A 12,688-nucleotide genomic window follows, 5' to 3' on the forward strand; every position below is an offset into this window, starting at 1 on the left:
GAGCTGTCAGTCGCCAACCTGGCAACCAGAGGTCTTCACCTGGTCACAATTGGAGCTGAGCCAGTCACAAAAACACACCTGGCGCCTGGCTAATTTCTAACACTGTTCTGGGGGGTAGCAAAGCTCAATTTTGCATAGACGGCACTGCACTAAATGAACCAAGAGTCTGACTCTCTATAAGGGAAGGGGTCAAGTTCACTGCATGTACGGTGTTAAAGGAAAATATTATGAAAATGATGTATAGATGGTACTTAACTCCTGTAAAATTAGCAAAGATATATCATAATAGTGATAATCTATGCTGGAAATGTAAAGAAAAAGAAGGTACCTTTTATCATATGTGGTGGACCTGCCCCAAGGTGAAAGACTTCTGGGAGAAGATTTATAATGAATTGAAAAAAATGTTGAAATATACATTTACTAAGAAACTAGAGGCCTTTCTTCTTGGAATAATAGGCCTGGAATTCCCCAAGAAAGATGTTAGATTGTTTTTGTATGCCACAACTGCAGCTAGAATTTTGTTAGCTAAGAATTGGAAAACACAAGAAGTCCCAACAGTGGAGGAATGGCAGATGAAGATGATGGACTTTTCGGAGCTAGCCGACCTGACTGGAAGAGTCTGCGACCAGAAGGAGGAGGAGTACCAGGAGGAATGGATGAAATTCAAAGACTATTTAGTTAAATATGTTAAGATAACTTAATTGGAAAAACGTGCAAATATCAGATAGGCTTAGGATTTAATTATGTGATGTTAGATAATAATATGTTTAAAGTCAAAATGAAAACAAAGATGTTAAGTGATTAAGTTAATTTTATGAGAAATTTGGTTTTGGAAAACTGTTACAATGATATACACTGAAACTCAGCCAGAAGGATTAGAGGAAGTCACCTAACAATGTTACGAAGATTGGATTAGGTACAGTTAAGATTTATGTTTGTTTGTTTGTTTGTTTAAAATTTTTGGAAAATCAATAAAAGAATTTGGGAAAAAATAAGAGTCAGCCTCCTGCATCCATAAGTGGCTCAGGGCAGTTAACCATTGACACAACCTTACTTGGCTATATGGGAGGGGAACCATGTCGTTGGCTGAAGAGTAAAACTGGGAGCTGCTGGGTTGGGAGTTTGACTCTCCTCCTCCCACTGCATCAAGCTCATTTTGCTAAGTCGGCTCTTTCTTCCCCGTCTCCCTTGCAGAGATGGCGTCGGACATACCTGGGTCAGTGACGTTGCCGGTGGCGCCGATGGCAGCTGGTCAAGTGAGAATGGCTGGGCCCATGCCTGCTAGAGGAGGAAAGAGACGCTCTGGGTAAGTTGATTTAGCGTGGCAGGCCCTGTGGGACTCCCCACCAATAGATGTTCGGCAGGAACCATCCCTCCTTTCTTAAAAACGCCATTACTTTTTATACAGGCCTTCACAATACGAATTTCTCTTTTTAACCAACCTCTATCGGCTGGTGTTTTTTTATTGATGTCTTTGTGTTTAATGGATGCTTGTGGACCGTTTAATTATATTGCAAACCACCTTGATAGGATTTATGAAGGTGCAGGTTATAAATATATAAATATTTATGCTTGAAGTAAAGCTGGAAGTTTCTTTCCTACAGAACCTCTCACTTCCTGAACAGCACTGAGTTGTTTATTTGGCTATTTTGTTGGGTTCAGCTAGGTTTTACTCAGGGTAGAACCGTTAAAATTCATGGGCCTATGTATGATTATCGTAAAATGGCTGGTTTTATTTATATTTAATTTTGTGTATGTTGCTTTAAACGTTTTGCTTCAATGGTTATTTCAGATGGTTCTTTATAAACTGCTTAGAAGTCTGCTGTCAAGTAAGCGGTATATAAACTTTGTAAAAAATAAAGTATTATAATAATATATATAATAATAATATGTAATATGTAATATAATATTGCTTCCAGAGGAACTCTGGGCAAACTATTCTGGCCTTTGAGCTTGAGGCAAACAATTTTAGGTTACTAGGTACTAATATTATAAACTTTGGGATGACTTTTGGACCTGAAGTTATTGGGTAGTTTTACTTAACTTTTGGTGAGCTTTATGCTAATAAATTTTGATGCAACAGTTATGTTGTAGTGATATTATACTTCTTTATTACACACTATTATTTTAGTACTGCATTTAGACTGGGAGGTAGCCAAGTGGCCCTGTTCCCCAAATTAGCTCTGGAGGGTTGGCCCAACCCCCAGAACAGATTTAGGGGGTGCACAGGCGGAGGACGGGAGCGGAAATCCTCATGCTCACAGAACACAGTGGCTAGCACTGCATTGCAGCCAACCCACTTTTTCAGGGACCATTTTGTGCACAGATGTGTTTGTGGGGAAATGGGGCATATCGGTAAATTAACTATGACCATAGAGTCCAAACATGGACCTTTGCTCTTCTTGGTTGTGAGACAGGAGGGGGAGTGGAGGTTTTGTCCTAGGTGAGAACTGGGGTGTGAGTCACGTTTTATTGTCATCTTCTTTGTCTCCTTGTGGGTGTTGTTGTTTTTTGAATTTAATTTTCCCCCCTCAACAACCAAACACAAACAGTGAAACCCTCCAGGTGGCTGATACATTAGGTATACATAATCAATAATAACATATTAAAATCAACCATATGTACAATTTTATATATGTTAACACCATGCACAAGGTTTATTTAACTTTTAACATTTTAATTGCCCCAAATTGTTCAAACCTACCCAAATAATTCAATATTTCTCAAACCAATCCTCCTTTTCCTCACTGATCTTAAACCCTTTCATTCTGTGTACCTTCACAGTTAGATATTCTAAAATTATAATATTTAGTTTTTTCCTCCATTGGTTCACCCCTAGCTCTTCTGCATTTTTCCAATTACTTGCTATAACCTGTCTGGCTGCAGTTACCATCAATTTTACCCATTTACATTCCTCTTTTGTTTTTAACCCGGTGCTACTCAGACTAATAAGAACCATTAATTTAGATATTCCCACCTTCCTACCCAAAATTCCCAATATTTCTATACTAATCTGTTTCCAAAATTCATTAACTAACGGACAGTCCCACCATTCTTGTGGGTGTTCTTCCTGATGTTCCCCTCTGCTTTATGTCTCTAGTCTTTGTGGGTGCATCAGTGATACTGTGTGTCTTGGTGAGGGTTGGGAGGGGTTATGGGAGTGGGGCAGCCATCCCTGTGGTAGGCAGGGGCTTAGGAAGGGGGGCGGTGAGGGGTCAGTCCGCCCCTGGTGCCCTCACTGAGGGGGGTGACATTCAGTGTGCCGCCTGCCTGCGACTCCCAAGCCAATCCTGAGCCGTGGAATTCCCCCCTTCCCCCTTAGCTTTGACAGCTTGGGGGAGGCTTGGGAGTTGTGGGCTGTTGGCGCCCCAAATGTCTGCCATGGGTGGCTCACTCCGCCCCCGGCTGCAGGGCGCACATGCCGCTCCGGGCTCCCGAGCGGCTGTCCCACGCCTGGGAGGGCATCCTCCGTGCCATGCCCCCCTCGGGAGTGCGCCCACCCTGGGCAGCACGGGCATATGATCTACCGCTGGTGGTAGGGGGAGATTCGGAGGTAGAGGAAGATATACAGGGGAAGGAGGAGGGCTAGTGACATCAAAGCCCTTGTCCGCTCTGCTTTGCCAGCTGTATTTGAGAATCAGCCTCCCTGGCCTGGTTGTCGTTGTAGCTAAATGCCAGTTCTGTCCAGAGTAAAACTTTGATAGTGTGCGGCATGTATAACTGAGACTTGGCTAACAAAAACAAACAATACTTTAATGTGTTAAAACGCATTCATTCGATAACACAGAGAAGCTATGCAGGTGAAATAAATTTGCATCATTTATGCTGGTTTTACCACTGGGAGCCAGTGTGGCATAGTGGTTAAGAGCGGTAGTCTCGTAATCTGGTGAACCGGGTTCGCGTCTCCGCTCTTCCACATGCAGCTGCTGGGTGACCTTGGGCCAGTCACACTTCTCTGAAGTCTCTCAGCCCCACTCACCTCACAGGGTGTTTGCTGTGGGGGAGGAAGGGAAAGGAGATTGTTAGCTGCTTTGAGACTCCTTCAGGTAGTGATAAAGCGGGATAGCAAATCCAAACCCTTCTTCTTAGGAAGGGGCAAGATGCTGTGTAAGGCTCTAATGGGAAAATGCTGTGGCTTTTGAACTTTCCACCAGGGACCTCCCATACTAATTGAAGGATGCATCTTTATGGCATAAGGACCAAGTACTTGGTGTCTCTGTGTGTTTTAAATCATTGCTTAGGTTCTCATCTTATTCTGTACATTCACTCAGACATGACGTCATCTAGGCAGTCCTGGCTTCCCTCTCTCCTCCCAATCTATCTGTAGGAAGTGTGTTTTCATGGGGAAGCTTTCAAATGTGCAAGTCTCCACCTGCAGCCTAGAGATGGAACTGGCCCGAACAAAGCTTTCATCTCTTGACTGTGTATCACTCTTTCCTTAAATGTCTTTAAATTTCACTCTAGTGACATTTTAAACAAGTTTTTCCTGCCCTCTCACATGGTATCGAAGAGAACTTTGTAACACATGCCTTTCATCCTTGCATCAGTTTACTGTTAATCCTGTAAATGCCTACTTGGAAGTAGGTCCCATTGAGCTCAACAGGGTTTGCTTCCAGGTAAGTAAGTATATATTACTGCAATCCAAAAGGCTTTGTTTGCTTTCTTTTTTAAATTTTAGCTTGCATTTTTCTTATATTTAAGACATCTAGCAGCTTGGAACTGAAAAATTCAAATTAATATAATTATTTCTCTGGTTTTTGGTCAGTCCTTTTGCAATGGGCAATTAATGTATGAAATGGGAAAGAGAATTATTCCTTCATTTTGAACATTTCCATTTAAAAAAAGGACCTGCCTCTCTCTCCCTTGTGTACTTTGGAAAACAAAACAAAAGAAAGGTCTTTCTCTGCAGTGATACCATTTGTCTTCTTAGAATTACTTCTGCCGTTGTTGTGTGGTGTGCAGTTTACTCGCTCTGGCTAGAGGATCTCATCTGATGTGGTCAAGTGAGATAGGAATTGCATTTTGCACACCGTATACTACGATCATAAAGGTTAATAGCCCAGTCTTCAAAACATAATGGGACGCACCCCACTGATGCAAACATAGCTTCTGCTGGGATGGAATTTTGAGAATCTATCTGGATTAGAGATTTGGTATGTTCTGGGGTGTGACTCAGTTTCCCCCAGGGCAAAAATGAGGTGCAGAGCTTGTTAACTCCACCTCCTCAAAGGCATGCACAGCCTCTGATAATGCGTTCTGAAACATTTCCCACCGGCCTCAAATCCTTTGTTATGCCTTGTATAAGTGTTCCTCAAAATACAGTGGTACCTTGGTTTACGAACTTAATGCGTTCCAGAAGTCCGTTCTTAAACCAAAGCGTTCTTAAACCAAGGCGTGCTTTCCCATCGCAGTGGGGGACTCAATTTACAAATGGAACACACTCAACAGGAAGTGAAACATATTCTGTTTCCAAAGCAAAGTTCACAAACCAAAACACCTACTTCCGGGTTTGCAGCGTTCTTAATGCAAGTTGTTCAGACACTAAGCTGTTCTTAAACCAAGGTACCACTGTACATTGTCGAATGAGAGAAAAGTCAAAGAGCAGCAATAAAAGTAATCAATGAGTTGAAAGCCAAAAGATATCACAAATTTTATGGCTGGAGAATTGCATCACAAAACGTAGAGAACTGCACATTTCCCCAGTTAGAGTTCTGAATTTCAAGAGGCCATTTGCCCACCACTCTCCGTGCTTGTTCTTTATGGAGGAAGCAGCAAATATCTCAGCCAGTCTTAAAATGCATTATTTATGCATTATTTTTTTTGCACTAAACTTTCCCACCTTGTGTTTTGTTGAGGAAATATAAAGGGATAGATCTAGATTCTTCATGGTAAATAAATGACATAAAGTGAAATATAATTGACGTAAGGAGGATATTGAAGATGGAAGTAAACGATACTGTGAATATGATGGTTGAGGACCTTCAAAGAAGCAGGCATGCTGTCTCAGTTTGACTTAAAATTATATTGGGTTGGCTCATGTGCAAAACAAATTTCATTTTTCAGTTTGCCAAACTGGCCACTGGATGTCACTGTTTCTTCACCAATATGCGTACAGCCGCAGCTCCCACCGAGGAATTAAAAAGCTTTTTTGAAAGAATTTGATTTGATGCAGAGAGTGTCATTTTCTCTCTCTCTCTGTCAAGGAAAATATAAATGATGGAATTGCAAACTGTGAGCATGATCTAGTTGAAGTTTCAAGTACTTAAAGGCAATATAAATCATTGTGTGGTAACGGTTAAAGTGTTGGACAAGGGCTATGAGACCAGGGTGCAAATCCCAGCTCAGCCATGATCCTCACTGGGTGACTTTGGATCAATTACAGTGGTACCTCAGGTTACATACGCTTCATGAGAACAGAAATCGTGCTCCGGCGGTGTGGCAGCAGCAGGAGGCCCCATTAGCTAAAGTGGTGCTTCAGGTTAAGAACAGTTTCAGGTTAAGTACGGACCTCCGGAACGAATTAAGTATTTAACCTGAGGTACCACTGTACTTTCTCTTAACCTAGCCTACCTCAATGGGTTGTTGTTAGGATGAAATGGGGGGAAGGAGAACCATGGACACTGCCTCAAGTTCCTGGGGGGGAGGGGGTTTAGAAAATAATAATAATAATAATTTTTATTTGTAACCCGCCCTCCTGGCTGGAGCCGGGCTCAGAGCGGCTAACATCATAGAAATACAGTGGTGCCCTGCAAGACGAATGCCTCCCAAGACGAAAAACTCGCTAGACGAAAGAGTTTTCCGTTTTGGAGGTGCTTCGCAAAACGAATTTCCTATGGGCTTGCTTCGCAAGATGAAAATGTCTTGCGAGTTCCTGCTGGTCCCCCCCCTTTTTCTAAGCCACTAAGCTAAGCCGCTTATCAGCTGATCCGATCAGCAGATAAGCCGCTAAAAGCTGCTAATAGCGCTAATCCGCTAATCCTTCAATGGGCTTGCTTCGCAAGACGAAAAAACTGCTAGACGAAGAGAATCACATAACGGATTCTTTTCGTCTTGCGAGGCACCACTGTAATACAATATGAATTTAAAATGCATGATGAATTTTAAAAATAAACCAGGGTAGCATAAGTCCTAAGACAACCTTCATCAACCACTTCAGACATTTTGGACTGCGACTCTTATCAGCTATACAGACTGGGGCTGATGGGTGGGAGTTATAGTTCTAAAGCAGCTGGAAGGCACCAGGTCAGCAAAGGCTGTTCCTCGCTCGTATCTCGTGGGTTTTGGATTCTGATCTCCACATGGCTGCAAATGTTTCCCTGCAGTTATAAAACCGCACCGCGTTCTGGGAGTTATGTCTGTTCTTAAACCCTTTAGAATCCATAGGAGGCAAAAAAAAAGAAGGGTACGTGGATGTCAGAGTTTATTTTGGGTTCTTGGAGTTCTTCCATGAAAAGTTAAAGATATTCCAGACGGTGACTAGAGAGCAGAACAAGAGTTCATTGAGGAACATTGAGGAAAGCTGTGGGCAAAGAAACTGGTTCAGGAGTTGAGAGTTGGGCCCAGAACTCCCTCAGAAGGATGCTCTGGGGACCACACTGGTCATGTGCTCCTGCCCAGAGCTCCTTGGACATACCAAGAGTCTAGGCAGAGCCAAACTCTAGGTGGGAGCTACTGACCAGCTCTCCAGCAGTTTCTTCCTCCTTCTTCTGGGAAGTTGGAGGTGGGAAGCAGGAACTAAAGAAACATGGGAAGGTCATAGGTGGTCTTAGAATCCTGTTTTTGGAAACTGGGCTAGGCTGAGGTAGAATGATTCTTTTACATGGCCATGCCGTATCTGTTTCGAATTAGTTCATTAAAATGTGGCGTTTGGATAGGGCTGCTAATCAAATATAGCCCAGTCTTTTCTTTTTCTTCCTTCCTTCCTTCCTTCCTTCCTTCCTTCCTTCCTTCCTTCCTTCCTTCCTTCCTTCCTTCCTGAGGCAGCACTAGCAAACAGAAAAAGGGGGGGGGGAAGGGTTTTCAATAGAAAAAACAGAAACAGGCCACATTGAAGCCTTTGTTTCTTTAAATCAGAATGACTCATTCAGAAGACTTACCATTTTTTCTTTTCCCCCAGGATGGAGTTTGATGATGAAGATGGTGAAGGACCCAGCAAATTTTCAAGGTGAGGTTTTTTGTTTTTTTAAAGGGTTCCAAAAAGGGACGTGTTAGTGGAGATAGTAAACAAACTTGGATTATTGGTCTGCCAGGGTTGTTGCTGAAATTTATTACACTTAATAATAGGGCTGCCAATTGAAGATGTCATCGCAAGTTTTAATCCATCAGTGCTACATAAATTTACAAGTGAGGAAACAATGCAACCAGGGCCATGTTTCAGTGATAGATCATCTGTTGTGCATGTGGATGATCCTAGCTGGATGAACTAATAGTCTGTCTGAGTCTCCCTATATTCCAGATAATTCTGAAGCCCAGAGTGTGCCCTGTAGTATTGTAATTGAAACACCGCTTGGGGTTTTGCAACTTTTAAAAATTAACACAGATTCTGGGCGCAGGCTTACAGGCTGAAGATTTTGAGGTGATGCACTCATGTTTTATGGCAGACATTCCCTTAAAAGTGACATTCCCATTTTCCTCATACATAGGCCAGGATGTGCCTCTTCTGAGGGAGTACTTTTTATAAATTATTTTTAACTTTTTGAACCTTGTGGCGGCTATGATACCACTTTAAACAATTATGGCTCCCCCCCAAGGAATTCTGGGAGATGTAGTTTGTTGTTTAGGGTTGTTAGGAAATCTCTATTCCTAACAAAGAGCTATGGTTCCCAGGATGGTTTAACAATCAACCCCTCTTCATATGGAACTCAGGGAATTGTAGCTCTGTGAGGGGGATTAGAAGGACATCTTAACAACTCTCAGCATCCTTAACAAACTATAGCTCACATAATTCTTTCAGGGAGGCCATGACTGTTTAAAGCAGTATCATCACTCTTTAAATTTATGGTGTAAATGTGGCCTTACTTTACAAGGCTGGGAGATCAAACACCACCCACTCAGTGGCCAAATGATCTCACTGCCCTCCCATCAGATGTCAAAGAAATAAACAACTATCTGATTTTTAGAGGACACCTGAAGGCAGTCCTGTTTAGGGAAGTTTTAATATTTGATGAATTATTGTATTTTAATCTTTCGTTGGAAGCTGCCCAGAGTGGCTGGGGAAACCCAGCCAGATGGGCAGGGTATAAATAAAATTATTATTATTTTTATTATTTATTATACAGCTTATAATCGTCAATCTCATTTAGACACCTCTTTGGACATAAGGACTGCTTATATCAATCTATATTTTTGAATTAGAATTAATGGAGTATTCTCATTGTTAATGTCTGCTGGCAATGCTTTCATCTTTCAAATCATTTTTTTAAAAATTACTAGTAAAAACTATTTCAGTGGTACCTCGGTTTAAGAACAGCCCAGTTTAAGAACGATTAGGTTTACAAACTCCGCAAAACCGGAAATAGTGTCCCAATTTGAGAACTTTACCTCAGTCTAAGAATGGAATCCGAACGGTGGAAGGCCACCAATGGCAGGAGGCCTCATTAGGAAAAGAGCGCCTCAGTTTAAGAACGGTTTTGGTTTAAGAACGGACTTCCGGAACAGATTAAGTTCATAAACCGAGGTACCACTGTAATAATTTATTCAGCATCACAGCCCTATTTTTATTTCATTAGAGAATTTTATACCTCTCCAATTTCAAGACAGAAGCACTCAATGTAGTAGGTTTATTTGGATATAATTTTCCTATGCTTTGGCAACCTACAGTGCTGCAGTGTATTGAAAGTAAATCAGAATGACCAGGGGTTGTCTTCTGTAATATGTCAAACTTTGTAAGCTTTTATTACTGCAGTTTTACTGCGCTGTCATCGCACAACCTGAGACAGCAGTTTCTCTTGAAATGAATGGAATGACAAAGGAGCATTTATCTTAACAGCTTCCCAGGAGCTCTTAGATCCATCAGCTGCATGCAGCGTTAACAGCCTCTTGGCTGCTATTTTTTAGGCTCAAGTTTTTGCATTGCTCAGTGAGTCTAATTGCAGCATCATGGCAAAATTCAAAATGTATTTAAAGCCCTATGGCTTTTCTTTTTAATAAAAGGGGCTATGGATAACTTTTGTATGTTGAAAAAGTCACGTATATGGTGTTATTTCACGTGAACCACAGTCAGATGTGTGTGACAACAGAAAGTATCCGAAAATGGCACCTGGGCCTTTTCAGATGAAATATTATAACATAGTTTCAGTGTTGCTTGCACAAGCCACGGCAAACGCAAGTGCTGCTGCATTCCCCTCGGTTCAGCTGCAAGGAGGAGATGAAAAGCAACCACAACTACTTTTAAGCTAACCACAGTTCCCCATTACATCAAAGCTGTGGTTGATTTAAACTGTGGTTCTTTCAAGCAAGCTGGCTGATAGCCCTAGCCTATTCACTAACCATAGTTTAAACTAAGGGAATTCAGTTTGCGCCCTCTAGATGTATAATTACCATCACCTTCGACCTTTGGCTCATTCTGGCTGGGGCTAATGGCTATGGTGGTCTGACAGAGCGCCATGTTGGCTACCTCTGGTTTAAATTAACCACAGTTCTCCAAGTTTTGACATTACAGGGAACTGTGGTTACTTTAAACGTGGAAACGAATCTGCTAATTTACATTACAAGGTTGCACTTGGCAGGCATGGCCAAACTTGGCCCTCAAGATGTTTTGGTACTACAATTCCCATCATCCCTGACCACTGGTCCTGTTAGCTAGGGATGGTGGGAGTTGTAGTCCCAAAGCATCTGGAGGGCCAAGTTTGGCCATGCCTGCACTAGAGGAAGGAGTGTGTGAATCTGAGACTGTGCACACAACACTAAACAATGGTTTGCCATTACGTTTTGAGGCAAGTCAATTGTAAGATTGCCAGATGTGTTGTTAACAACAACAACAACAACAGTAATTTATTTATACCCCGCCCATCTGGCTGAACGTGAGTACATGGTGATATCTTTGTCATGCTTGTCCTCTGTAACCCTATTTATTTATTATGTGTTTTTTTGTGTCTTTTACAGGTATGATGATCAAATCTCTGGGGATAAGGAAAAATACTCAAGGTAGGCGTTGAGAGAACAGTGAGGGACGAGCCTGTCTTATAACAGAACCAAGCTTTTCAATGAAAAATAAAGTTGTGAACAAAAACAAGCTAAAAACCTCATCTAGCAACACGGATAACTGCCAGAGCATATATTGGAACGTTAACAATTATAATATACAGTCAGAAGATAATGGATGTAAAAAAGCTGGGATAAATAGGGGGACATTTGGGAAGGGTCTGACGCTCAGCTGTAGAACAATTGCTATGCATGTAGAAAGTCCCACGGTTCAGTTCCAGGTAGCTCAGTTGGTTAGAGCATGGTGCTGATAATGCCAGGGTTGCAGGTTTGATCCCCGTATGGGACAGCTGCACATTCCTTCATTGTAGGGGGTTGGATTAGATGATCCTCAGGTTCCCATCCAATTCTATGATTCTCATGGTATGGCTGAAATCCTGGAGAGGAGCTACCAGTCCGTGTAGACAATGCTGAGCTAGATTGTGTTCTATGCTGACCAAGGATCTCACTTAATGCCACCCAGTAAGTGAGCAGCTGGCCTAGCTTCTTGCTTGCATCTTGCGAATCACTTTCCCGCCACTGTCTAGACCCGGCTAAGCAATTTTGGGGAGGCAAAATGATTTTAACACTAAAGGCAGCGCGTAGGAAACTGTGTATGGAACCCTGGGCGGTGTGTCTGGGATCTGCAGCAAAGACGTCACTGCAATATCTAAATGTGTCTGTGCTTTCAGAAGGCGGGCTCTGGGAGATCTCTACCGAGGGCTGCAGTTTAGTGGCAGAGCCGGAAAGTCCCTGGTTCAATCCCCAATGGGTTGGACTCTGAGAGAGATCTGTTTGGAACCCTGGAAAGCCATTGCCACTCATTTTAGATAGTATGGTGCTTGATGGACCAGTGGTCTGACTTGTTCCTTTGTTGAGGCATCACTCAATGCTCGGATGCCATCGATGCAATCAAGCTGTATTGTTCTGCAGAAGGGTTTTGGTGAGAGGTAACTTATCACGCATGCTGGGCATTTAAATTCAGGTATACCAAGGGACTAATACCTCTCTGATACCTCTCCCAACTCTCTCACATCTCCACACACCACAGGCACCCATTTCAGCATAATGCACTAATGCCCTCTGTGATATATATGTTTTTGATGCCTTCAGGACATATATTTCTAGAAAATTTCTGTTTGAACTCTCTTGTTCTCCCTGGAGGGATTCTATGTTTAAAATCTGGCAGAAATTCTGGAATACATTTTATCCTTTCCTCCCCATTTTATAGCTGCTCCTCACTTAAGTTCTTGGAACAAAATGCAAAATGTGTTTCAGCCATTTTAGAGTACCCCCCCCCCCCGATATTATTGACCCTGCCTCTCTCCTGCAAAGAACTTACAATCCAACACATTTACTAACAAGATACAAGTTTGAACATCATAACCTGCGTGGCTCTGGGCACGTGGCCATTTTGTGTGATGCCTGGAGTTTCACCACTTTCCATAATTTCCTGTCCCCTCCCTGTGATCTGCAAAACTAGAATGGATTATGCAACTAAAATATA

The 12,688-nt window shown here is 42.3% G+C and overlaps 1 protein-coding gene across 5 annotated transcripts in view; it reads left to right on the forward strand.

Annotated features, from left to right (window-relative positions):
• ARNT2 (aryl hydrocarbon receptor nuclear translocator 2) overlaps positions 1 to 12,688 on the forward strand; it is a 146,814-nt gene that overhangs the window by 37,193 nt on the left and 96,933 nt on the right. For all 5 annotated transcript variants that reach the window (XR_014519135.1, XM_083475337.1, XM_083475338.1 and 2 more), the window contains exons 2-3: positions 1,195 to 1,306; positions 8,117 to 8,164. Coding sequence is in view for 4 of the 5 variants with exons in the window: in XM_083475337.1 (XP_083331463.1) it covers positions 1,195 to 1,306; positions 8,117 to 8,164 (160 nt within the window). In the remaining variant the exon portion in view is untranslated. The remainder of the gene's footprint in view (positions 1 to 1,194; positions 1,307 to 8,116; positions 8,165 to 12,688) is intronic.

This window comes from Podarcis liolepis, assembly GCF_965112155.1.
Source record: "Podarcis liolepis genome assembly, chromosome: 14".
Taxonomy (NCBI): Eukaryota; Metazoa; Chordata; class Lepidosauria; order Squamata; family Lacertidae; genus Podarcis; species Podarcis liolepis.